This window comes from Trachypithecus francoisi, unplaced genomic scaffold (genome assembly GCF_009764315.1).
Source record: "Trachypithecus francoisi isolate TF-2019V2 unplaced genomic scaffold, Tfra_2.0 Lachesis_group12, whole genome shotgun sequence".
Lineage (NCBI taxonomy): Eukaryota > Metazoa > Chordata > Mammalia > Primates > Cercopithecidae > Trachypithecus > Trachypithecus francoisi.
Window position 1 is genome coordinate 101029081 of NW_022681457.1, and position 26963 is coordinate 101056043.

The window sequence follows — 26963 nt, forward strand, 5'->3', positions numbered from 1 at the left end:
TTTCTTTCCGGGCCAATCGTTAGTCAGAGTGGGCGGAGCCGCGCGCCAGCACCTGCGCATTTAAGAGTGGGCCGCGTCGCCACCAGCAGCGATGGGGGCTCCGGGGAAGAAGTGGCGGCCGGTGGGTACCGAGCTGTTGCTGCTGCTGCTCCTCCTCGGAGCGACCGAGTCGGTGCGTCGGGCCCAGCCTCTGCGCCGCTACACCCCGGACTGGCCGAGCCTGGATTCTAGGCCGCTGCCGTCCTGGTTCGACGAAGCCAAGTTCGGGGTGTTCATCCACTGGGGCGTGTTCTCGGTGCCCGCCTGGGGCAGCGAGTGGTTCTGGTGGCACTGGCAGGGCGAGGGGCGGCCGCAGTACCAGCACTTCATGCGTGACAACTACCCCCCCGGCTTCAGCTACGCCGACTTCGGGCCGCAGTTCACTGCGCGCTTCTTCCACCCGGAGGAGTGGGCCGACCTCTTCCAGGCCGCGGGCGCCAAGTGAGTGTGGTCCCGGGGGGCGGCGCCCCTTCCCGGCTCGGGTGGCAGACAGGAGGTGGGGTGGGCGGCCAGCCGGGGCGCGAAGCTGCCGGTAGCCCCCATGACCCCGGGACTCGCGTGTGGCCTCCTGCGGCCGCAGGAGTGAGCATGGCACACCGGATGAGGAGGAGGAGGTGCGTCTGGCTGGGGACTGATAAATGAAGGTTCGGGAGATGGCGGACTGGGAAGCCCTGGGTATCTACACCTGTGCACCGAGAGGGCTGAGTTAGGCCACTGTTGTCCCTTTCAGATTGACAGCCCTATCAGGACTCCAGGGTTTCAAATCAGTGGTGTGGAGCCTGGTTCTAATTCAGCTGTGAACCTGGACAAGTCACTTCAGCCTCTTCTATGGTTATAGAAAGGGGTTGTATCCTTTCCTTTCAGCCCTGATGTCTCTAAGAGGGAAAGAGAGAGGAGATCTGATGTGCAGTGTATTTGGGCAACAGTACAGATAGTCATTCATTTGCTCCTCTCAATCCCTTGTACGTAGGAAGTGCCCAAGAAAGGTTTGACTCTGAGAACTGTTGGAACTTGAAGGTGGCTGGTTCAGACAACAGAGTAGAGAGCGCTGGGGTGGGGATAAGGGGAGACCAGGACCCATGAAGTTGTCAAGGCAGGGGCTTATCCTGAAGGAGTGAGCCTTGAGAGCCCTGTATTTCCAGGTGTTAAGTCAGGGAGTGGTTACTCAGCTTCTAGAAAGATTCATTCGGCTGCTGGGAGAGAAGTGGGTTGGAGAAGAGTAAGAATGGAGGCGGGGAGGTTTCCCCAGCCCCTGGCTTAGAGCAGTCTTCCATCCTTATCTTGGTTCCTAAGCTATCTTCCGGGTTTTCGTTTCTCTTGAACTTTGGATTCTCTTATACAAAACAGAAATTATAACTGGCATTTAGTGTTTGCCATTAAATGTATGGGAGTATAAGACTTGATTAAGCAGAAGACGTGTTTGTCTCCTAGGACCTTAGAGATCCATAACTTATAAGTGAGAAAAATTAAAATCTGGGAGATAGCCTCTTTCCCTGCCTTTTATTTCATGGATAAGGTGACTGGCCCAAAGAAAGGAAGAAATACAATGTCCTAGACTGCAGGTCTCATGACATCAAAGTTGTTTACACTGCACCAGGGTCTGCAAACTGGCCAGTGGGATTGGTCTTCTGCCATTTTTTTTGTTTGTTCATTTATTTGTTTTGTTTTTTGGTTTTTTGTTTGTTTTTTGAGACGGAGTCTCACTCTGTCGCCCAGGCTGGAGTGCAGTGGCGCGATCTCCGCTCAGTGCAAGCTCCGCCCCCCGGATTCATGCCATTCTCCTGCCTCAGCCTCCCGAGTAGCTGGGGCTACAGGCGCCCACCACCACGCCCAGCTAATTTTTTTGTATTTTTAGTAGAGACGGGGTTTCACAGTGTTCACCAGGATGGTCTCGATCTCCTGACCTCGTGATCCACCCGCCTCGGCCTCCCAAAGTGCTGGGATTACAGGCGTGAGCCACCGTGCCCTGCCTGTTTTGTTTTTTTTGAGACAGAGTTTCACTCTTGTTGCCCAGGCTGGAGTGCAATGGCGTGATCTTGGCTCACTGCAACCTCCGCCTCCTGGGTCCCGGTTCAAGCAGTTCTCCTGCCTCAGCCTCCTGAGTAGCTGAGATCACAGGCACGCACCACTACACCCAGCTAATTTTTGTATTTTTAGTGGAGACGGGTTTCACCATGTTGGGCAGGCTGGTCTTGAACTCCTGACCTTGTGATCTGCCCACCTCGGCCTCCCAAAGTGCTGGGATTGCAGGCGTGAGCCACCGCGCCCAGGCTCTGCCAGTTTTTTAAGGCCCATGAAGTGAGAATGGTCTTTACATTTTTAAAGGATTGTAAAAATTTTTAAAGAAGAGTACACTACAGAGAGGAATGTGCCCCACAGAGCCTAAAAGGACTTGGTCCTTCAAGTCCTGGAGTTCCCTACTCTGGCCAGTGATTGAATCATAAAGTGCAGATATTACCTGTTTTTCTCCCATAAAAGCAAATTAAATATTGAGTGATTTGGTTGTTATTTCAACACTTGCCTTTTCTCCCAGTTATTGGGTCTTTTGTTACCTCTATAATAAATGAGAGGCAATTAATGTAGGCTTGGTAAACCAAACAGCTTAGTTTTCTGTTTTCTTATTTGTTGTTGTTACTGTTGTTTTGAAACAGTTTTGCTCTGTAGCCCAGGCTGGAATACAGTTGCACGGTCTCGGCTCACTGCAACCTCCGTCTCCCAGGCTCAAGTAATTCTTGTGCTCCAGCCTCTCAAGAACCTGGGACTACAGGCACACACCACCATGCCCAGCTAATTTTTGCATTTTTAGTAGAGATGGGTTTTCGCCATGTTGGCCAGATTGGTCTTGAATCCCTGACCTCAGGTAATTGGCCCGCCTTGGCCTCCCAAAGTGCTGGGATTATAGGTGTGAGCCACCATGCCTGGCCAGCCAATGGCTTAGTTTTCTGTCATCTGCCATTTCCAGTAGAGATCTTTCTCCTTCAGGGCAAAGAGTGAAAGAAAGTTAATCATTCCTACCAGAAGTGTTGAAGAATCACAGAGCTAAGGTGCACTTCTTTTCCCTTACCTACTTCTTCCTTCCCTCTGGGCCTCCTCCTTTGCTGGGGACTGAGGGTTGGGACTTCCTCAAATCTGCTTCCATTCCTGGAGCAATGCCCAAGGGGAATTGTGACTGCAGGAGCTTCCTGGATATCACTAATATAGTCACTGGTACAAGTACATTTGTTGTGGTCAAGTTCTTTCAGCCATTTAAAAAGCCTCAGGCGTGCCTGGCAAGTTCATGCAAGTTCACTGCCCACTTCCTTTGCTCATGTGGTTTTGCTGTCCACAGGTATGTAGTTTTGACGACAAAGCATCATGAAGGCTTCACAAACTGGCCGAGTCCTGTGTCTTGGAACTGGAACTCCAAGGATGTGGGGCCTCATCGGGATTTGGTTGGTGAATTGGGAACAGCTCTCCGGAAGAGGTGGGTGTCTAGGGATGGTTACCCTGTCATCTCTGGATCTGACTGTCAAGAGTTCTGTACCTTCTCTACTCTCGTGTGTTTTCTAGGTTTGCATATAGCAAGTAGCCGGAAGGGCTTCTGGCCTTCTACTCTTGTGTGTTTTCTAGGTTTGCATTTAGCAAGTAGCCAGAAGGGCTTCTGGCCTTTGAATTAGCAGTGTTTGATGCCTCACAGTTTTCACGTGACCAAAGGGGACACCATTAGAGAAGTTCATGGCCATATTTGCTTAGATGAAGGATAACCAACATAGACTACGATGCTACTTGATGTCCTGTTTGAGGAGTAGGCTGAGTGTATAAATCATAAAGTTTGATTGGAACACAGCCATGCCTATTCATTTATGCACTGTCTATGATGGCTTTCAAGTTACAATTGGAGAGCTGAGATAAGAGACCCAATGACCTGCAAAACCTAAAATACTATCTGAACCTTTAAGAGTTTGCTGGCCGGGCGCGGTGGCTCAAGCCTGGGAGGCCGAGACAGGCAGATCACGAGGTCAGGAGATCGAGACCATCCTGGCTAACACGGTGAAACCCCGTCTCTACTAAAAAAATACAAATAACTAGCCGGGCGTGGTGGCGGGCACCTGCAGTCCCAGCTACTCGGGAGGCTGAGGCAGGAGAATGGCGTAAACCTGGGAGGCGGAGCTTGCAGTGAGCTGAGATCCGGCCACTGTACTCTGGTCTAGGCAACAGAGTGAGACTCAGTCTCGAAAAAAAAAAAGAGTTTGCTGGTCGGGTGTGGTGACTCACACCTGTAATCCCAGCACTTTGGGAGGCAGAGGCAGGCGAATCACAAGGTCAGGAGTTCAAGACCAACCTGACCAATATGACGAAACCCTGTCTCTACTAAAAATACAAAAATTAGCCGGACATGGTGGCATTTGCCTGTAATCCCAGCTACTCGGGAGGCTAGGTAGGAGAATCGCTTGAACCCGGGAGGTGGAGGTTGCAGTGAGCCGAGATCATGCCACTGCGCTCCAGCCTGGGTGACAGAGCGAGACTCCGTCTCAAAGAAAAAAAGAGTTTGCTGACTCCTGTCACCTGCTCAGTTTGTTTCTCAGCACTGTGCTTTGCTTATAGTCCTGCTGTAAAACTCTGAGATGTTGATTAGACATGGACTTTAGGAGTCATGATTTTTACCACCTTTATTTAGTCTGTGGTTCATATGATGAAATACTTCAGTTATTTTTTATCTGTGCCATTGTTTCTTGCGTCGTAAGGTTTTTGTAACACTCACCATTCTTAACCCAAAGCAAGCTTTATTGAGTATGAAATTAGGTCATCAACCACATTTCATTTCGTATATGTTAAGAACTATTAGTAAATCTTAGATAAATAAAACAGTAAACCTATATTCATTTCAACTGTGTGGAAAATGTTACTAATGATTGTTAGTAACATTTGTAATGATTGTTAGTAACATCTTACAAAGTAAGAGTACTTTGGATATTTTATTTTCTTTTTTCCAGTTTCTTTAAATATGAAATTTTATGATTGACAGGGAAGACATTTTTAAAAAATAGGACTATATGCTTTTTTGTTTTGTTTTGGTTTGGTTTTGAGACAGAGCCTCACTCTGTTGCCTTTGCTAGACTCCAATGGCACAATCTCAGCTCACTGCAATCTCTACCTCCTGGATTCAAGCCATCCTCCCGCTTTAGCCTCCCAAGTAGCTGGGACTACAGGCTCGCACCACCACACTCGGCTACTTTTTAAATTTTTTTGTGGAGACAAGGTCTCACTATGTTCCCCAGGCTGGTCTCAAACTCATGGACTCAAGGGATCCTCCCACCTCAACCTCCCAAAGTGCTGGGATTACAGGCATGAGCCACCATGCCTGGCAGGACTATACACTATTGGGATAATTGACTTAAACGATAAAAGATGGTTTAAATAACATTTCGTTGTTAAGATATTTATGTATAAAAGGTAGTTATGTGTATAATCAAAAACACAGTAAACCTTATTTTGCTTAAGTGAATGGTGAATAATTTAAGGAAATGGTTTTGAATCCCATCCCTCTCTACATGCTCTTATGAGTGAGTCTCACTGAGATGAAAAAATGCTAGAACTGATTTTCCTTAAAACAAATTATTTGTTCTATGCTTAATGACAGTTGTCGTTCTGTTTTTCTGTTTAAGGAACATCCGCTATGGACTATACCACTCACTCTTAGAGTGGTTCCATCCACTCTATCTATTTGATAAGAAAAATGGCTTCAAAACACAGTATTTTGTCAGTGCAAAAACAATGCCAGAGCTGTACGACCTTGTTAACAGGTAAGACACAGAAATATTTTGGCCCTACAACTTTTATCAGTGAAATCAGAGCTTCCAATAGGGTGCTGTTCAAGTGGAGGAGGGATAGGTATGAAAAAAATCTAAAAGACATCAAAATAATAAAAAGTGGTGGTTGTGGCTGGGCATGGTGACTCACGCCTGTAATCCCAGCACTTTGGGAGGCAGAGGTGGACGGATCACAAGGTCACGAGATCGAGACCATCCTGGCTAACACAGTGAAACCCCATCTTTACTGAAAATAAAAAACTTAGCTGGGCGTGGTTGTGGGCGCCTGTAGTCCCAGCTTCTTGGGAAGCTGAGGCAGGAGTATGGCGTGAACCTGGGAGGCGGAGCTTTCAGTTAGCCGAGATCTTGCCACTGCACTCCAGCCTGGCAACAGAGTGAGACTCTGTCTCAAAAAAAAAAAAAAGTGGTGGTTGTATTAAGACAAAATACGGGCCGGGCGCGGTGGCTCAAGCCTGTAATCCTAGCACTTTGGGAGGCCGAGACGGGCGGATCACGAGGTCAGGAGATCGAGACCATCCTGGCTAACACGGTGAAACCCTGTCTCTACTAAAAATACAAAAAACTAGCCGGGCGAAGTGGCGGGTGCCTGTAGTCCCAGCTACTCGGGAGGCTGAGGCAGGAGAATAGCGTAAACCCGGGAGGCGGAGCTTGCAGTGAGCTGAGATCCGGCCACTGCACTCCAGCCTGGGCGACAGAGCTAGACTCCATCTCAACAAAAAAAAAAAAAAAAAAAAAAAGACAAAATACGTTCTTTCCTCCTGCTTTTCAGAACTTCGGTCATGTGGTCATATTGCCTTATATACATTGAAACAGTCACACAAAACCCAGGATGGTAGAAAGTCAAAATTTTAGTTCCCTTCTAACATGCCATTTTCCCTGTGTCAGGACCCTGGAGAAGGCGGTGGTTTGGCATCAGGCAGATTTGTGTTTGAATTCTGGCTTCTGCTACACGCCTTAAATAGAACACTCTCCTGAGCCTGATTCTCACTCTGAAAAGTGAGAATAATAATGCCTTCTTTGTAAGGCTCAGAATAGTATGTGAAATGTATCTGTCACGGTGCCTGGTACAAAGGGTGTTGTTATTATTACCATTATTCTTTTTTTTTTTTTTTTTTTTTTTGAGACGGAGTTTCGCTCTGTCGCCCAGGCTGGAGTGCAGTGGCCGGATCTCAGCTCACTGCAAGCTCCGCCTCCCGGGTTTACGCCATTCTCCTGTCTCAGCCTCCCGAGTAGCTGGGACTACAGGCGCCCGCCACCTCGCCCGGCTAGTTTTCTGTATTTTTTAGTAGAGACGGGGTTTCACCGTGTTAGCCAGGATGGTCTGGATCTCCTGACCTCGTGATCCGCCCGTCTTGGCCTCCCAAAGTGCTGGGATTACAGGTACCATTATTCTTTAAATGATCACTTTCACTTAGGGATTTGTCACTAGACTTCACTGTGTTTTACATCCATTTGCCTTTCTCGAGCCTGGGGACTCATAGAGGATGGTAGACCCTTAAAGCTTCAGAGGCAGCTGCCTGAACCCTCACTTTAGAGCAAAGGAAAATCACCTTTAGCCAGGCGCAGTGCCTCACGCCTGTAATCTGAACATTTTGGGAGGCCGAGGCAGGTGGATCACTTGAAGTCAGGCGTTTGAGACCAGCCTGGCCAGCCAGGTGAAACCTCACCTCTACTAAAAATACAAAATTTGGCCGGGTGTGCTGGTGCATTCCTGTAGTCCCAGCTACTCGGGAGGCTGAGGCAGGAGAATCTCTGGAACCTGGGGGGCAGTTGCAGTGAGCCAAGATAGTGCTACTTTACTTCAGCCTGGGCTACAGAGGAAAACTTTGTCTCAAAAAAAAAGAAAAGAAAAGAAAAATTACCTTGTATTCAGATTCTATACAGATGACTTCTCTTAAGAAAATAGTAACAGTTGTAAGAGACCATCAGAGGCATGGATTTAGACATTACTGAATCTGAAATCCCCATTCTTTTTTCATACTTGGCTGTGTTGCCTTGAACAAACTACTTATCTTTCACGATCTTGGTTTCTCTATCTGTGAAATGGGGATAATAATATATCATAGAATCATGAGAACTAATGAGGTAATGAGTTTAAATTGCCTAGTACAATTTCTTATACAGAGTAAATCACAGACCATCTGTGTTCTATCTTGCCACTTAGTGATCTTCCTAGAGTTTACCTGCTAATTGTGGAGTACAGTGGACAGTTTGGCATCAGGCAGATTTGTATTTGAGTTCCAGCTCCTGTTACTTACAAGCCTTGTCACCTAAAACAAATTGCCCTGCTGAGCATCAAGTTCTTACTGCTCAAATGAGAATAAGAATGCTTACCATATAGGTATACACATATGTATCTCTATACATACACACACAATATACATGCCTTATAGGGCTCAGAGTAATAATATGCTAAAGTACAAATGGGGCTCCAATGGATTCCATAAATCCTTTGTAGTACAGACTTTGGTAATTATCCACAAAAATGCATTTTACAAATAGTTCAAACTCTTAAAACATCTTCAAAGCAAATCTTAGTCTTATAGTCCTGAAGCACCATTTTGTTTCCTTTGCTTCCTTGAAACACCATTCTTAACTGGAATTAGTTGCTGAAAGGAAACCAAATTGTTTGTATGCTGATTACACCTCCATTTTCTAAAAGGCGTAAAGAAAAAGATTAGGCCAGGCACAGTGGCTCGTGCCTGAAATCCCAGCACTTTGAGAAGCCGAGGCAGGTGGATCACTTGATGCCAAGAGTTCAAAGCCAGCCTGGCCAAGATGACAAAACACTGTCTGTACTGAAAATACAAAAATTAGCCACGCATGGTGGTGCACACCTGTAATCCCAGCTACTTGGGTAGCTGAAGCACTAGAATCACTTGAACCCAGCAGGTGAAGGTTGCAGTGAGCCGAGATCACAGCACTGCACTCCAGCCTGGGGGACAAAGCAAGACACTGTCTCAAAAAAAAGAAAGAAAGGAAAAGATCAGGAGGAAATATACCAAAATGCTGTGTTTGTTGTAAACAGTGGTTTTATTAGCAAATCTTTTCAGTTTTCCACATCCTCTGCACTGTGATAATTTTTATGCCACATACTTTCAAAATGGAGGAAAATTAATTTTAAAATATTTATTGCAAAAATCAGTCCACGAGTCAAGTGCAGTGGTGTGCACCTGTAGTCCCAGCTACTCAGGAGGCTGAGGCAGGAGAATCACTTGAGCCCACGAATCTGGGCTATAGTGCACTATGATCGTACCTGTTGATAGCTGCAGGACTCAAGCCTGGGCAACATAGCAAGATCCCATCTCTAAAAAAAAAAAGGGTCCGTAAGATTTTACTGTGAACATAAATAATAAGCTCTGTCCTGATCACATGTCTTCCAGATATAAACCTGATCTGATCTGGTCTGATGGGGAGTGGGAATGTCCTGATACTTACTGGAACTCCACAAATTTTCTTTCCTGGCTCTACAATGATAGCCCCGTCAAGGTATGTGATTATATGACTTTTTTCTTATTTATCTCCTGTGAAGAAAGAAAGTACAAGGAGCCAAACTCTGGAGTAGACAACCGCAGCAGGAGCAATAATGAACAGGAATATCAACATGGGGTCAGTAGGGATTGGGGCACTTAATGGATGTTAAAGGTTTCTCCTTTAATCTTCCCTGGCTCCCTTAGAGTATAAGCTTTCTTCTCCTTTAGTTCTTTTTTTTTTTTTTTTTAATTGAGACTGCGTCTTACTCTGTCGCACAGGTTGGAGTGCAGTGGCGCGATCTCCGCTCACTGCAACCTCTGCCTCCCAGGTTCAAGTGATTCTTCTGCCTCAGCCCTGTGAGTAGCTTGAGATTATAAGCGCCCGCCACCCTGTCCAGCTGATTTTTGTGTTTTTAGTAGAGACAGGGTTTCACCATGTTGGCCAGGCTGTTCTCGAGCCCCTGACCTCTGGTGATCCACTCGCCTTGGCCTCCCAAAGTGCTGGGATTACAGGCATGAGATACACGCCCAGCATTCTCCTTTAGTTCTTAACTTTGACATTATAGGTTTAAACAATGGTAAATTTACATAGTAGACTAAAAATAGTCATTACAATTCCCAGACCACTACAGAGAAAATAAACTCTATTAAGCAAATGTTATAAATGAGAAAATCACCAAAAATATATTAAAATGTATAATAAAATATAAAGAAAACATATAACATAAAAGACATAAAGGCCAAGCGCAGCAGCTCATGCCTATAATCCCAGCACTTTGGGAGGCCAAAGCAAGCAGATGATTTGAGCCCAGGAGTTTAAGACCAGCCTGGGCAACATAGTGAGACCTCGTCTCTATAAAAAAACAAAATTAACTGGGTGTGGTGGCACGGATGTGTAGTCCCAGCTACTCGGGAGACTGACGTGGGAGGATCACTTGAGCCCAGGAGGTCAAAGCTATAATGAACCTAGATCGTGCCATTGTACTCCAGCCTGGGTGACTGAGCGAAACCCTGTCGCCAAAAAAATACAGAAAATATATATGCAAAACCTACAAAATTAAATAGTAGGAATAAAATGCAAATGTCTGCAATCCCACCTACTCTGTGTTGATTTTATAGTTTAACTCTCAGGGGGCACACTCACTTCCCTTATACGCAAATCCTTGGGGGAATGTGGCCTACCCAGTACCCTTCCCTATAATCAACACTATTAGGCAGTGCATAATGGCTGCCCATTTACAGTTTGTATTTTAGTGTACTTGCAAAGTAGCGGAAACCCCACTCTTAACTATAGCAAATTTCAAAATTGTACATGTTCTAGATTTGTTGTGGATTTAAAAGAAAAATCTTAAGTGTAAATCCAGTTTGTATTGAGGTACCTTGGTAGTTCATAAATGTCTAAGGGTCTTGCTGGGTCTCTATTACTAAGCTCAGAAAATGGGAAGAAAGAAAAAAACAGATTCTATATGATGCACAGAGACAGATTAAGAGTGGTTTTCCGAGGCCGGGAGTGTTGGCTCACCCCTGTAATCCCAGCACTTTGGGAGGCCGAGGCTGGTGGATCACGAGGTCAGGAGTTCAAGACCAGCCTGGCCAACATGGTGAAACCCCGTCTCTACTGAAAACACAAAAATTAGTCAGGCGTGGTGGTGGGCGCCTGTAATCCCAGCTACTCAGGAGGCTGAGGCAGAGAATTGCTTGAACCCAGGAGGTGGAGGTTGCAGTGAGCAGAGATCGTGCCACTGCACTCCAGCCTGGGTGACAGAGCGAATCTCCGTCTCAAAAAAAAAAAAAAAAAATAGTGGTGTTCTGGAACTTGATGAATGTTTATGACCTCCCAGATGTGTGGTACATCCCTGGGTAATGAACTCTGATGTGATGTCATATCGTAATTGTCTGCATATCTGTCTCTGCTACTCTCTGCTGGATTGTTGAGGGCAAGAACTCTGTTTTATTCACCTTGGAAACCCAGTGTCTGCCACAGTGTGAGCCTCATGGTAGTTGCTGAATAAATAGGATAAGTAGGTGGGTGTTGAACCAATACTTAAGATTGTTAATACCCCATTTGTCTCTGAAATGGCGTCTATGTATATATATTCAGGGTGTATACCCCTGGAGCCAGGTCGCTTGCTATGTGAAGTTACCGTCTAGTGTTTGTGCTTAAGGAGTATCACAGAAGGAAAAACGATTAGCCAAAGATGCAGGATTGGAAAAGGGAAGAAAATATCAACCCCAGTGCCATTTAAAAAGCATGACTAAGGCCGGGCGCGGTGGCTCAAGCCTGTAATCCCAGCACTTTGGGAGGCCGAAACGGGCGGATCACGAGGTCGGGAGATCGAGACCATCCTGGCTAACACGGTGAAACCCCGTCTCTACTAAAAACTACAAAAAAACTAGCCGGGCGAGGTGGCGGCGCCTGTAGTCCCAGCTACCTGGGAGGCTGAGGCAGGAGAATGGTGTAAACCCGGGAGGCGGAGCTTGCAGTGAGCTGAGATCCGGCCACAGCACTCCAGCCTGGGTGACAGAGCGAGACTCCTTCTCAAAAAAAAAAAAGAAAAAAAGGGCCGGGCGCGGTGGCTCAAGCCTGTAATCCCAGCACTTTGGGAGGCCGAGGCGGGCGGATCACGAGGTCAGGAGATCGAGACCCTCCTGGCTAACACGGTGAAACCCCGTCTCTACTAAAAAATACAAAAAACTAGCCGGGCGCAGTGGCGGGCGCCTGTAGTCCCAGCTACTCGGAGGCTGAGGCGGGAGAATGGCGGGAACCCGGGAGGCGGAGCTTGCAGTGAGCCGAGATCGCGCCACTGCACTCCAGCCTGGGCGACACAGCAAGACTCCGTCTCAAAAAAAAAAAAAAAAAGCATGACTAGCTAGACAGCCTGGGCCTTTTTGGCCTCTTTTTTTTTGAGATGGAGTCTCACACTGTTGCTCAGGCTGGAGTGAGTACAAGGGCATGATCTCGGCTCACTGCAACCTCCGCCTCCTGGGTTCACACGATTCTCCTGCCTCAGCTTCCCGAATAGCTGGGATTACAGGCGCACACCACCACACCTGGCTAATTTTTTGTATTTTTAGTAGAGATGGGGTTGCACCATGTTGGCCAGACTGGTCTTGAACTCTTGACCTTGTAAACCACCCGCCTCAGCCTCCCAAAGTGCTGGGATTATAGGCATGAGCCACCGCTCCCCGCCGGCCTCTCTTAAACGATAATTCCTCAGCAACCAAGACCTTCTGTGTGGCTGAGTCTCAACCCATCTTCACACTAGCTTTGCAGACATATGGGGACTGTAGATTCTCCTTCATTTCTACCAGGATTTATTGAGAACCGGTGCTGTAGCATGCCGCATGCTAAGCCCTGGAAATGCTGAATGAATGGTTTCTGCCTTTAGAGAATTACAGTCTGAAGAGAAAGACAGACATACAAATGAAATACATTATAGGCTGACCAGTATGACAGTAGAAGTATGTCCTGAGGTCTCCACAATCCATAGACAACTGGCTCGAATGCCAAAGTGGAGGGTACTGCATTAGCTTCTGTGGGATTGAGGAGTGCATGGCTGTGTCTGTCCTTGACGGGCTGAGTGTACACGGAGCATTCATATCACCTGAGGACTCTGAGAAAGGGGAGGTGTGGCGAGGAGACACCTTTACTCACCCTGTGCCAGAGGCTGGGCACACTGTCACTTTTATCTCTCCCTCTCAGACCCCTGTGAAGTGGGTGGTATTTGCTTTGGGATTTTGTTTGGTTGGTTGGTTTTGTTTGTTTTTACAGATAAGGTAACTGGACTTAAAAGGTAAAGTTACCTGCCTAAGACCCCTTGACTACTAGGTCGTGGAGCCAGCTATGAACCTCAAAGCCCTCAATAATCTTGTAACCAAGCAATAAACTCTGATATGATGTCATATTGTAATTGTCCACATATTTCTCCTCTGCTAGTCTCTGCTGGATGGTTGAGGGCAAGACCTCTGTTTTATTCACCCTGGAGACCCAATAATCTGCCCACAGTGTGAGCCTCATGGTAGTTGTTGAGTAAATACCTATTGAATAAATGGATGGGTAGGTGTTGAATGAAGAATTAGGATTGTTAATACCCCATTTTTCTCTGAAATGACTTTTACATGCCTGTTCTTGAATTGATCTTGAGTTGTCCTTTTCAATTCTGTGACCCCATGATGTCCAGACATTGGATTGAACCAGTTACAAATAATGACTATTCTTCTATTTCTCTTTGGCACTTAACTAGCTTCCATAGGAGAAACTTCCATACCAATGCGAATGACTCTAAAACAGGCAAGAAATGGGAATTTAAAACTTTTATTTAATCTCCTTTTGCCATGATGAGTTGAACATGGTTTCAGGTTTCATTTGTTTTTGTTTTTGTTTTTGAGATGGAGTCTTGCTCTGTCGCCCAGGCTGGAGTGCAGTGGCACAATCTCGGCTCACTGCAACCTCCGCCTCCTGGGTTCCAGCGATTCTCCTGCCTCAGCCTCCCGAGTAGCTGGGACTAAAGGCACGTGCTACCATGCCCAGCTAATTTTTTGTATTTTTAGTAGAAACGGGGTTTCACCATGTTAGCCAGGATGGTCTCGATCTCCTGACCTCATGATCTGCCTGCCTCGGCCTCCCAAATTTATCTTGTATTGGCCACCCTGTTATAAAATATGCTACCATATTTAACATTTACGTTAAGATATTCCATGTATGATTTGTCATTCTTCAGCTAAACCTTGAAGGAAGAAAAAGAATTTGCTTTTTTATTTTTTATTTTTTGAGTGGGATTGGCTTTCCTTCCTTTACCTAGGTAAGGTTGGGATTATATAGTTGGAAAATAGCCTGCCATGGGTTCAGATACCTGATTTGTGGTTCCAGCTTTTACAACTGCCTAGGGGCGTGGTCCCAGGCAGGTCGTCTCCTGTCTATTTCTCTTCTTATAGAATAAGTGGTTTACCAGATGATCTTTAAAGCAGGCTCTCCCAGCCCTGACATGTATCTCTGCAGCAGGGTTTCTCTGCCTCAGTACTGTTGACATTTAGGGCTGAATATTTGTTTGCTGTGGGGGCTATCCTGTGCATTGCAGGATGTTTAATAGCATCCCTGGTCTCTACCCACTAGATGGCGTACCACCCCAGTTATGACAGTCAAAAATGTCTCTAGACTTTACCAAATGTCCCCTCCAGAGCGAAATTGCCCCCAGTTGAGAATCACTGCTCTAGACTAACTTTCTTGCTTTCAAATAGAGCCTTACCAAAGTGCATTACATAAAGAAGTTAAGTGGTTTTACTCCTCATGACCAAGTATTCTTTCCCTTCTTAGGATGAGGTGGTAGTAAATGACCGATGGGGTCAGAACTGTTCCTGTCACCATGGAGGATACTATAACTGTGAAGATAAATTCAAGCCACAGAGCTTGCCAGATCACAAGTGGGAGATGTGCACCAGCATTGACAAGTTTTCCTGGGGCTATCGTCGTGACATGGCAATGTCTGATGTTACAGAAGAATCTGAAATCATTTCGGTAAGAGCACCTTTGAGTTTTTTGTTTTTTTAATGAAATGGGGTCTTACTCTGTCATGCAGGCAATAGTGCAATGGCACGATCATACCTCACTGTAATCTCAAACTCCTGGGGCTTGAGTGATCCTCCCACCTCAGCCTCCTGAGTAGTTAGAATTACAGGTATGTACCTCTACATCCAGCTACTTTTTAAATTTTTTGTAGAGACAGGGTCTTGCTGTGTTGCCCAGGCTGGTCTCAAACTCCTGGCCTCAAGAGATCTTCTAGCCTCAGCTTCCCAAAGCACTGGATTACAGGCATGAGCCACGGCACCTGGCCTGAGTTCATTATTTTTTAACTATGGATCTCAAACCAGCTTTTTAAATTATTATTATTACTTTCTAACATACTATATGATTGATTGTAATTATTTTTTCTCTCTTTTTTAAAATTTTACTTTCAGTTCTGGGATACATGTGCAGAGTGTGCAGGTTTGTTACATAGGTATACATGTGCTGTGATGGTTTGCTGCAAACTATCAACCTGTTGTCTGGGTTTTAAGCCCCGCATGCATTAGGTATTTGTCGTAATGCTCTCCCTTCCCTAGCCCCCTACACTCCAACAGGCCCTGGTGTGTGATGTTCCCCGCCCTGTGTCCATGTGTTCTCATTGTTCAGCTCCCACTTATGAGTGAAAACATGTGGTGTTTGGTTTTCTGTTCCTGTGTTAGTTTGCTGAGAACAATAGTTTCCAGCTTGATCCATGTCCCTGCAAAGGACATGAACTCATTCTTTTTTATGGCTGCAAACCCAGCTTTTTTATGTAAGTGCAATGGAAGCACTCTGGATAGAAGTACAGATCAATAGAACCCTTTTTTTTTTTTTTTTGAGACGGAGTCTCGCTCAGTCGCCCAGGCAGGAGTGCAGTGGCTGGATCTCAGCTCACTGCAAGCTCCGCGTTCCAGGTTTACGCCATTCTCCTGCCTCAGCCTCCCGAGTAGCTGGGACTACAGGCGCCCGCCACCTCACCCGGCTAGTTTTTGTTTTTTTTTTAATTTTTTAGTAGAGACGGGGTTTCACTGTGTTAGCCAGGATGGTCTCGATCTCCCGACCTCATGATCCGCCCGCCTTGGCCTCCCAAAGTGCTGGGATTACAGGCTTGAGCCACCGCACCCGGCCAATAGAACCCTTTTAGGGACATTGAATAGACTAACAGAAACTGTCCAAGGAAATAATTGGAGTTACACAAGAAAGTTGTGCAGAGGTCCTTCCCAGGATTATTTGTATGTATGTATGTATTAATTTATTTATGACCAAATTTCACTCTGTCACCCAGGCTAGAGTGCAGTGGTGCAATCTCGGCCTGCTGCAACCTCCGCCTCCCAGGTTCAAGTGATTCTCCTGCCTCAGCTTCCCGAATAGCTGGGAATACAGGCACGTCTCACCATGCCCAGCTTATTTTTGTGTTTTTAGGAGACACAGGGTTTCTTCATGTTGGCCAGGCTGGTCTCAAACTCCTGGTAACCATAAAAATTTTGACAAATTTAATATGGGTTAATGCTTAGAGCACTGAGTGAAAAAATAAGTTACATATTGGCTGTGGGCACAGTGGCTCACACCTGTAATGCCAATACTTTAGAAGGCCAAGGTGGGAGGATCCTTTGAGGCCAGGAGTTCAAGACCAGCCTGGCTGACATAGAAAAGTCCCATCTCTATTATTATATATTTTTTTTCCATAAAGTTATGTATGGGCTGGGCATGGTGGTGGCTCACACTTGTAATCCCAACAGTTTGGGAGGCCAAGGCAAGAAGATTGCTTGAGGGCAGAAGTTCAAAACCAGCCTAACCAACATAGTGAGACCCCCATCTCTATTTTAAAAAATAAAAATAAGTAGCTGAGCACGGTGGCTCACGCCTGTAATCCCAGCACTTTGGGAGGCCAAGGAGGGCGGATCACAAGGGGCAGGAGTTGGAGACCAGCCTGGCCAATATGGTAAAGCCCCGTCTCTACTAAAAAATCCAAAAAAATTAGCTGGTCATGGTGGCACATGCCATAATCCCAGCTACTCGGGAGGCTGAGGCAGGAGAATTGCTTGAACCCGGGAGGCGGAGGTTGCAGTGAGCTGAGATTGCACCACTGCACTCCAGCCTGGGCGACAGAACGACAGAGTCTTGCTCTGTCGCCCAGGCTGGAGTGCAGTGGCCGGATCTCAGCTCACTGCAAGCTCCACCTCCCAGGTTTATACCATTCTCCTGTCTCAGCCTCCCGAGACTGGGACTACAGGTGCCTGCCACCTTGCCCGGCTAGTTTTTTGTATTTTTTGGTTTTAGTAGAGACGGGGTTTCACCGTGTTAGCCAGGATGGTCTCTATCTCCTGATCTCGTGATCCACCCGTCTCAGCCTCCCAAAGTGCTGGGATTACAGGCTTGAGCCACCGCGCCTGGCCAAAAATTTTTTTAAATTAATAAATAAATAGATAAGTTACATATTATTACAACTGTATAAATTTAACTACATAGGAAAAAGACTGGAAGAAGACATCAAAAGTTAATGGTGTGGTGTCACTTGGAGTACTGTAAATGAATTCTTGTTTTTTTTTTTTTTTTTTGAGACGGAGTCTTGCTCTGTCGCCCAGGCTGGAGTGCGGTGGCCGGATCTCGGCTCACTGCAAGCAAGCTCCGCCTCCCGGGTTTACGCCATTCTCCTGTCTCAGCCTCCCGAGTAGCTGGGGCTACAGGCACCCGCCATCTTACCCAGCTAGTTTTTTGTGTTTTTTAGTAGAGACGGGGTTTCACCGTGTAGGCCAGGATGGTCTCCATCTCCTGACCTCGTGATCCACCCGTCTCGGCCTCCCAAAGTGCTGGGATTACAGGCTTGAGCCACCGCGCCCGGCCATGAATTCTTATAATTAATTCTTTAAATTCCTTTTTTTTTTTTTTTGAGATGGAGTTTCACTTTTGTTGCCCGGGCTGGAGTGCAGTGGCATGATCTCGGCTCACTACAACCTCCACCTCCTGGGTTCAAGTGATTATCTTGTCTCAGCCTCCCAAGTAGCTGGGACTACAGGTGCCCACCACTGTGCCCAGCTATTTTGTATTTTTAGTAGAGACAGGGCTTCACCATGTTGGCCAGGCTGGTCTCAAACTCCTGACTTCAGGTAATCCACCTGCCTCGGACTCCCAAAGTGCTGGGATTACAGACGTGAGCTACCACATCTGGCTGAATTCTTCAAATTTTCTATAATGAATTTAAAATTTTCTCTATATAACCTTAGTTTCTTTTTTCTTTCTTTCTTTTTTTTTTTTTTTTGAGACAGAGTCTTGCTCTGTTGTTCAGGCTGGAGTGTAGCCGCACGATCTTGGATTACTGCAAGCTCCGCCTCCTGGGCTCACACCATTCTCCTCCCTCAGCCTTCTGAGTAGCTGGGACTACAGGCACCTGCCACCACATCTGGCTAATTTTTTGTATTTTTAGTAGAGATGGTGTTTCACTGTGTTAGCCAGGATGGTCTTGATCTCCTGACCTCATGATCCACCCGCCTCAGCCTCCCAAAGTGCTGGGATTACAGGTGTGAGCCACTGTGCCCAGTCTATATAACCTTAGTTTTTCTGAGCTGCCTGGATATGTATAATACCTGTTTAAGGTCACAGTAAAAACACACACACCTGAATTCCACTCCAGAAGCTGTAAAGAATGTATGTCTTGGCTGGGCGTGGTGGCTCACACCTGTAATCCCAGCACTTTGGGAGGGTGAAGCAGGTGGATCACAAAGTCAGGAGTTCAAGACCAGCCTGGCCAACATAGTGAAACCCCATCTCTACTAAAAATACAGAAATTAACCAGGCATGGTGGCGCACACCTGTAGACCCAGCTACTCAGGAGGCTGAGGCAGGAGAATCACTTGAACCCAGGAGGCAGAGGTTGCAGTGAGCCGAGATCATGGTACTACACTCCAGCCTGGGAGACAGAGCAAGACTCCGTCTCAAAAAAAAAAAAAAAAAAAGAATGTATCTCTTTATAGCAGTTTTCCCAAAGGGGCAGCATGTGCATTTATATAACTCAATACATAAAGAAGGTCCTGAAATTGTCAGCTTCCCTGCCCACACCTCACGTTTCTGGGGCATGACCCTTCCCACTTACCCAGCACCATGAGAATTACAGTATCACAGGAAGTGCTCCATGGCCACTCCCTGAAATTCGAGTTAATATAATTATCCATCTTATAGCATGATTTTTCAGTTTACTCACATGAGCCTAACCTGCTTTTATAGTGACAAAAATATATATAGAGAGAGAATTTTTAGCTCAGGTGTGACGACCTGTGTCTGTGATCCCAGCACTGTGGGAGGCCGAGGCAGGTAGATCACCTGAGGTCAGGAGTTTTGAGACTGCCCTGGCCAACATGGTGAAACCCTGTCTCTATTAAAAATATAACAATATTAGCTGGATATGGTGGCGCATGCCTGTAATTCCAGCTACTCAGTAGGCTGAGGCAGGAGAATTGCTTGAACTAGGGAGGTGGAGGTTGCAGTGAGCCGAGATCACGCCATTGCACTCCAGCCTGGGCGACAAGAGTGAAACTCCGGCTCAAAAACAAAAACAAAAAATTTAAAACAACAGAGGATATTTACCAAACAGTGTGCCCTAGATTCTTTCTCTTCTCCTACTGTCTATTTTAAGCATGATGCCAGACTTGGCATTCCTGGCTAGAGTTTCATTGTGTCTGTTCTCTCCAGGAACTGGTTCAGACAGTCAGTTTGGGAGGCAACTATCTTCTGAACATTGGACCAACCAAAGATGGATTGATTGTTCCCATCTTCCAAGAAAGACTTCTTGCTCTTGGGAAATGGCTGAGCATCAACGGAGAGGCTATCTATGCCTCCAAACCATGGCGGGTGCAATGGGAAAAGAACACAACATCTGTATGGTGAGTCCCTTTTGATTCTCGCTCTTCCGCCAGCTGGAGTGCTGGCCATCTCAGCTCAAGCTGGGAACGCCAGCCTCCCAGTACTGGACAGGCGCCCGCCATCTGCAGTATTAGTAGAGACGGGGTTTCACCATGTTAGCTTCTATCTGCTGACCTCGTGATCCAGTCTCGAAAGTGCTGGATTACAGGCTGAGCCAGCCCGGCCATCCCGCTCTGTTGTGTAAGAACAGGATGGTGCCCCATCTGGAACTAGTATCTCCTTGGGTCCACAATGTTACAAGCCAGGCTGGAAGTTGCCTTGAGAAAATCCAAAAGCTGTCATTTTCCCATAAAATTTGTGCCCCATTTGAGTTATGTCTTAGGCTACTGGGTTATCTTTGACCAGTGAGGGGAGAAAGTGGGTTTGGTGAAAAGGGAAGGAGCAACAAAGCATCAGTCAATTTATTGAGATTATTACCCTGCCCCCTAAAAATAGTAATAACGAATGCTTGGGTTGCACAGGGCCCCATTCTAAATTCTTTCCATTCATACTTGGACTTCGGGATCTAGTTATTTGATCTTGGGTCCCATTTTTTTCCACTGCAGAATGAGGTGATGATACTTTATAGTGTTGTTGTGAGGATTAAATGAGATGAGTGCCTGGCACAAACTAAGTGTTCCATTAAAGGGAACTGCTTGTAGTATACCAGAGAGCTTAGGTCTCTGGATCTAATCCCTCCATTAATCCCTCTGTTTTGGATGAGTTTCTGTTTAGTGGTTGTCTTAGGCCGTTTTCTGTTGCTATAACTGAATCCCACAGGCTGGATTTTTATTTTATTTTATTTTATTTTTTAGACAGTCTCATTCTGTTGCCCAGATTGGAGTACAGTGGCACAGTCTCAGTTCACTGCAACCTCTGCCTTCCGGGTTCAAGCAATTCTCCTGCCTCAGCCTCCCAAGCAGCTGGGATTACAGGCACCTGCCACCACGCCCAACTAATTTTTGTATTTTTAGTAGAGATGGGGTGTCACCACGTTGGCCAGGCTGGTCTCGAACTCCTGGCCTCAAGTGATCCACCCGCCTCTGCCTCTCAAAGTGCTGGGATTACAGGCATGAGCCACTGCACCTGGCTTACACTGGATAATTTTTAAAGAATAGAGGTTTATTTAGCTCACAGTTCTGGAGGCTGGGAAGTTCAAGAGCATAGCACCAGCATCTGGTGATGGCCTTCCTGCTACATTATGACATGGTTGGCGACAAGAGTGGGCATGTCCACTCAGGTCTCTCTTCCTCTTACAAAGCCATTGGTCCTATCATGGGGCCCTACCCTGATCACCTTATCTGATCCTAATTACTTCCCAAAGGCCTCACCTCTAAATACTGTACCATCAACATATGAATTTGGAGATTAAGTTTCCAACACATGAGATTTGGGAGACACATTCAAACCGTAGTAGTGATTTTCATCCTCTTCTCTAAAGATAGTGAAATTTCAGAACAGGCCAGGCGCGGTCTCAGAAAAAAAAAAAAGAAAGAAAGAAATCTCTGAACAACAAATCTGTCTTCATTGCATATCTTGTCCTTGTTATAGTCTCTGCTATTTTCTTTTTTTTTTCTTTTTTTTGAGGCAGAGTCTCGCTCTGTCGCCCAGGCTGGAGTGCAGTGGCCGGATCTCAGCTCACTGCAAGCTCCGCCTCCCGGGTTTACGCCATTCTCCTGCCTCAGCCTCCCGGGTAACTGGGACTACAGGCGCCCGCCACCTCGCCCGGCTAGTTTTTGTATTTTTAGTAGAGATGGGGTTTCACCGTGTTAGCCAGGATGGTCTCGATCTCCTGACCTCGTGATCCGCCCGTCTCGGCCTCCCAAAGTGCTGGGATTACAGGCTTGAGCCACCGCGCCCGGCCGTCTCTGCTATTTTCACATGGATTTGGAATAGAAAAGAGATTTGAATAATAAGGTAAATGGCTTCATTTATTTGAAGTAACTGGTGTAGGAGTTAATTTTTAAAGACAATTTGACCCAATTGGCAGGGAAAATGGAAGATATCACCAGATAGAGTTGTATAGACTGCCTCCTTCCTGCAGACCTTCATTGGTAGTGAGTTATTGGTGCTCCCTATTAGCAGTGACAGACTCAAGGACTGGGATTTGGTAGATAATTGAAAGGGGATGAGTGGCCTTGTGCAGTGGTTCATGCCTGTAATCCCAGCACTTTGGAAGGCCAAGGTGGGAGGATCACTTGAGCCTAGGAGTTTGAGACCAGCCTGGGCAACACAGCAAGACTCCATCACTAAAAAAGAGAAATTCGGCCAGGCACAGTGGCTCACGCCTGTAATCCCAGCACTTTGGGAGGCCAAGGCGGGTGGATCACCTGAGGTCAGGAGTTCAAGACCAGCCTGGCCAACATGGTGAAACCCCATCTTTACTAAAAATACAAAAATTAGCTGGGCATGGTGGCAGGCACCTATAATCCCAGTTACTCAGGAGGCTGAGGCGGGAGAATTGCTTGAACCTGGGAGGTGGAGGTTGCCCTGAGCCAAGATTATACCGCTATACTTCACCCTGGACAAGAGCGAGGCTCTGACTCAAAAAGAAAATAAAAAAATAAGGAGCCAGGCGCAATGGCTCATACCTGTAATCCCAGCACTTTGGGAGACCGACGCAGGTGGATCACTCGAGGCCAAGAGTTTAAGACCAGCCTGGTCAACATAGCAAAATGCCATATCTACTAAAAATACAAAAGTTAGCCGGGCATGGTGGCGCACACCTGTAATCCAGTGACTCGGGAGGCTGAGGCACAAGAATTGCTTGAACCCAGGAGGCAGAGATTACAGTGAACCAAGATCACACCATTGCACTCCAGCCTGGGCAACAGAGCGAGACTTTGTCTCAAAAGAAAAAAAAAATTAAAATTAACATGAAAAAGGGGGAATGCATAAAGTTATGTATCAGGATAACAAGCCAGGTATCTTTGACAGTGTTGTTTCTGTTTTCCCAGGTATACCTCAAAGGGATCAGCTGTTTATGTCATTTTTCTGCATTGGCCAGAAAATGGAGTCTTAAACCTTGAATCTCCCATAACTACCTCAACTACGAAGGTAAGGAGGCTCAGTCAGTCCTAAGATGTAACTTTCTGTAAAGGAATTGGCAGATTCATTCTTTCTTCCTTCCCTGCCAGGTTTCTCCCATATTCATACCTCTTTTAGACTGGCTTTCCTGCCCTGGCCCAGCATGGCCATTTCCCACCGTAGTCAGCCTGTATTCTCTACTCATTAGTGCATTACCAGTTGGTTTCATTCCCTTTTGTTTTCTGCAGATATTGATGCTGGGAATTCAAGGAGATCTGAAGTGGTCCACAGATCCAGATAAAGGTCTCCTCATCTCTCTGCCCCAGTTGCCACCCTCTGCTGTTCCTGCAGAGTTTGCTTGGACTATAAAGCTGACCGGAGTGAAGTAATCATTTGAGTGCAAGAAGAAAGAGGCGCTGCCTCCTGTTTTGCTGCTTCAGTTTTCCTCTTATAATACCATCACTATAATCAACGAACTTCTCTACCCAGAGATGGCTTCTCCAACACATTTTAATCAAAGGAACTGAGTACATTACCCCGATGTCTTAATGGACCAAAGATCTGAGATCCATTGCGATTATATCTGTATCGGGTCAGCAGAAGAAAGGACTGAGCAGTTAAACTCTGAGTTCATCAATTCTAATATTTGAAATTATCTACAATGGAATCTTCCCTCTGTTCTCTGATAACCTACTTGCTTACTCAATGCCTTTCAGCCAAGTCACCCTGTTGCCTATGGGAGGAGGTGGAAAGGATTTGGCAAGCTCAGCCACATGCTATTTAGTTAGCATCAGTTGTCACCAACACTATGCAAAGGGCAGGAGAGCCTTGGGGGAAAGGAAAAGGCTTACCAAGCTGCTATGGTCAACTCTTCAGAAATTTCCAGAGCAATCTAAGAGCACTAAACAATATTCACTATGTTTACAGTGATACTATTAAGAAAATGAATGTGATTCTGCTCTGTCTTTTTAAATATGATCAAATAAAAAAAATGTGTGCATCACATCATTTCTACCAAAAAAACATGGGATAGCTTTCTTTTCCTAGTTTCAACTTAGACTGCTATAGCTTTATGATCAGTTTCTGATTTGTGGGTTTTTTTTTAATCTTGCAAAATCTCCTTAATGCTGAACAAAAAAATGTAATTCCTGTGTTTTTTCTGCTTCTCACTTGTAATACCATTCTTCTGAGTTGACTACCAGTTCAGCCTCTTTGTTATAGATCTAATCAAGTTTTCTATTTCGTTTTTCCTTAATAGATATGTTTAGAAATCTTCTTTTTTTTTTTTTTTTTGAGACGGAGTCTGGCTCTGTCGCCCAGGCTGGAGTGCAGTGGCCGGATCTCAGCTCACTGCAAGCTCCGCCTCCCAGGTTTACGCCATTCTCCTGCCTCCGCCTCCCAAGTAGCTGGGACTACAGGCGCCCGCCTCGTCGCCCGGCTAGTTTTTTGTATTGTTTAGTAGAGACGGGGTTTCACCGTATTAGCCAGGATGGTCTCGATCTCCTGACCTTGTGATCCGCCCGTCTCAGCCTCCCAAAGTGCTGGGATTACAGGCTTGAGCCACCGCACCCGGCCTCTTGTTTTGTTTTGTTTTGAGGCAGAGTCTTGCTCTGTTGCTCAGGCTGGAGTACAGTGGTGTGATCTTGGCTCACTGCAACCTCCACCTCCCAGGTTCAAGTGATCCTCCCTCCTCAGCTTCCCAAGTAGCTGAGACTATAGGCACATGCCACCATGCCCAGCTAATTCTTTTTTTTTTTTTTTTTTTTTTTTGTAGAGCCAGGGTTTTACCATGTTGCCCAGGCTGGTCTCGAACTCCTGGGTTCAAGTGGTCCACCTACCTTACAGCCTCCCAGAGTGCTAGGATTACATGTGTGAACCACCACACCCAGCCAAGTAGATATATTTAGAAATCTTTCCCAACATTTAAATTATACATGTTTTTCTCAAGCACATATGGAACATTTGCAAATCTCATATACCAAAGAAGCAGCATCATATAAGCTATTTAGTGTGTCTACAATATAATTACAGAACAATAACAAAAACTTGGAGAAGAAAAAAACTGTAAATTTTAAAATACACTAAATAACTCATTGTGTTACTGATTCATAAATTTATGGATTGTGCCATGAGATATAAAGAATTCCAAATATGTAGTTCTGGTGAGGCAAATGAAGCCTGGTTGTGAAAGAGAAAAGTACACATTAGTGTAAGTAGATTAGCACAGCCAATTTTAATTAGATCGCTTTCTGCCCAGAGTTAGAGAGCAAGTTGATGATAATATTGCTGATACGGTTCTTCACAATCTTAAAGCAACTTCATGCACACTACTAAAAAAAAAAAAAAACTCATTGATCAAAGAAGGCACCATTCAGGGAATTAGAAAATACTTGGAATGATAGTAACACTATATATTGAACCTTATAAGATGTAGCTTTAAAAATAAAAGCACCTCAGGAAAATATAGCGTTGAATGTTTATGTTAAAAAGAAGGCTGAAATGAAGGCCAGGTACAGTGGCTCACACTTGTAATCCTAACACTTTGGGAAGGAGAGGTGGGTGGATTTCTTGAGTTCAGGAGTTCCAGACCAGCCTGGGCAACACAGCAAAATCCCACCTCTACAAAAAATACAAAAAGTAGCCAGGTGTGGTGGTGCACACCTGTAGTCTCAGCTATTTGGAAGGCTTAGGTAGGAGGATTGCTTGAGCCTGCGAGGTCGAGGCTGCAGTGAGCTGAGATCAGTCACACCACTGGACTCCAGCCTGGGTGACAGATCAAGACCCCGTCTCTAAATAAATAAATAAAATTTAAAACGCAAAAGAAGTAAAAGGATATAAGGAGCAGCAAGGATGAAACCAAACTGTCAATGTTCTCAGGTGATGAAACTGTCCACATAGAAAACTTCGAATAATATACAAATAAATTGTTAGAATTAATGAGATACTTTGGCAAGTTGTTGGATCAGACACAATTGCATTTCTACAGTCCAGAAACTAGAATACAGTGAAAATATTCCGTTTATCATAACAAAAGGTATAAAGTAACTAAAATGAAATTAGCAAGAGTTGTGCAGGAAGCACCCAACCATTGCAGCTCCAGCGGCCCCAAGTTTCCAACTTCCATTTCCCAAAGGAAGGGATGCAAGGGCATCAAGATGATGCCAGATGGCCTCTCTCAGACCTTTTGGAGGTTTCTTGACCCAGCCTTGCTGACTTTGTGGAATGTATTAAGCAAATACTGTTGAGTGAATCCACGAAAAATTCCAACTCCTGGTAAAATCTCAAAATTGCAGCCCTGGAAATGTTCTCGGCTCTTTTTTCTTTTCTTTTCTTTTTTTTTTTTTTTTTGAGACAGAGTCTCGCTGTCTTGCCCAGGCTGGAATGCATGGCATGATCTTGGCTCACTGCAACCTCTGCCTCCCAGGTTCAAGCGATTCACCTGCCACAGCCTCCCGAGTAGCTAGGATTACAGGCACACACCACCATGCCCAGCTAACTTTTTTGTGTTTTTAGACAAAACACAAAATGTTTCACCATGTTGACCAGGCTGGTCTTGAACTCCTGTCCTCAAGTGATCCGCCCACCTCGGCCTCCCAAAGTGCTGGGATTACAAGCGTGAGCCACCGCGCCCGGCAGTATCCAATGTCTTGAGTAAATCAGCTTTGTTGGGTGTTATTCAAGAATGGCTGCTGTGAAAACTTGGAGAAACTCCTTTCAAAATTGAGTCCCAAATGTGTCCCTAATCCTTAAATCTTCAATGTTGCATCCAATGTCTCAAGTAAATCCACGCTATTTGATTTGATTGCAGTCTGGTTCCAAGAGAGACAGGTAGATCCAACTCCTTATAAAATCAAATCCCAAACTGTGTTCCCATCTCTGAGACCCAGACCACATCTAATATCTGGAGTAAATCTGTGCTGCTGGACATGATTCCGGATTCTAGAATAGTTACGATGGAGATCAGTTAGGTTCACATTCTTACAAATCAAGGTCCAAGCTATGTTGTTTCCTTTCCCTAAGCAGGTGGAATAGGTCTGTGGAGAGTGACAGGTGCAGATGGTTTGCTGTGAAGATATGGATGGAACCCTTTACCAAATGGAGGTCCAAGGTGTGTTCTGGTTCTTAAACTTGAACTCCTGGCCTCAAGCCATCCTCCCACCTCCACCTTCCAAAGTG

At 45.7% G+C, this 26963-nt stretch overlaps 1 protein-coding gene across 1 annotated transcript; it reads left to right on the forward strand.

Annotated features, from left to right (window-relative positions):
* On the forward strand, positions 1-23810 carry FUCA1 (alpha-L-fucosidase 1). The gene is made up of 8 exons (XM_033227849.1): positions 1-480; positions 3368-3502; positions 5685-5822; positions 9233-9338; positions 14637-14837; positions 19551-19741; positions 22718-22817; positions 23036-23810. The coding sequence occupies exons 1-8, from the start codon at positions 92-94 to the stop codon at positions 23174-23176; spliced, it is 1401 nt and encodes a 466-aa protein (XP_033083740.1). The 5' UTR covers positions 1-91; the 3' UTR covers positions 23177-23810.
* The last annotated feature ends 3153 nt before the right edge of the window (positions 23811-26963 follow it).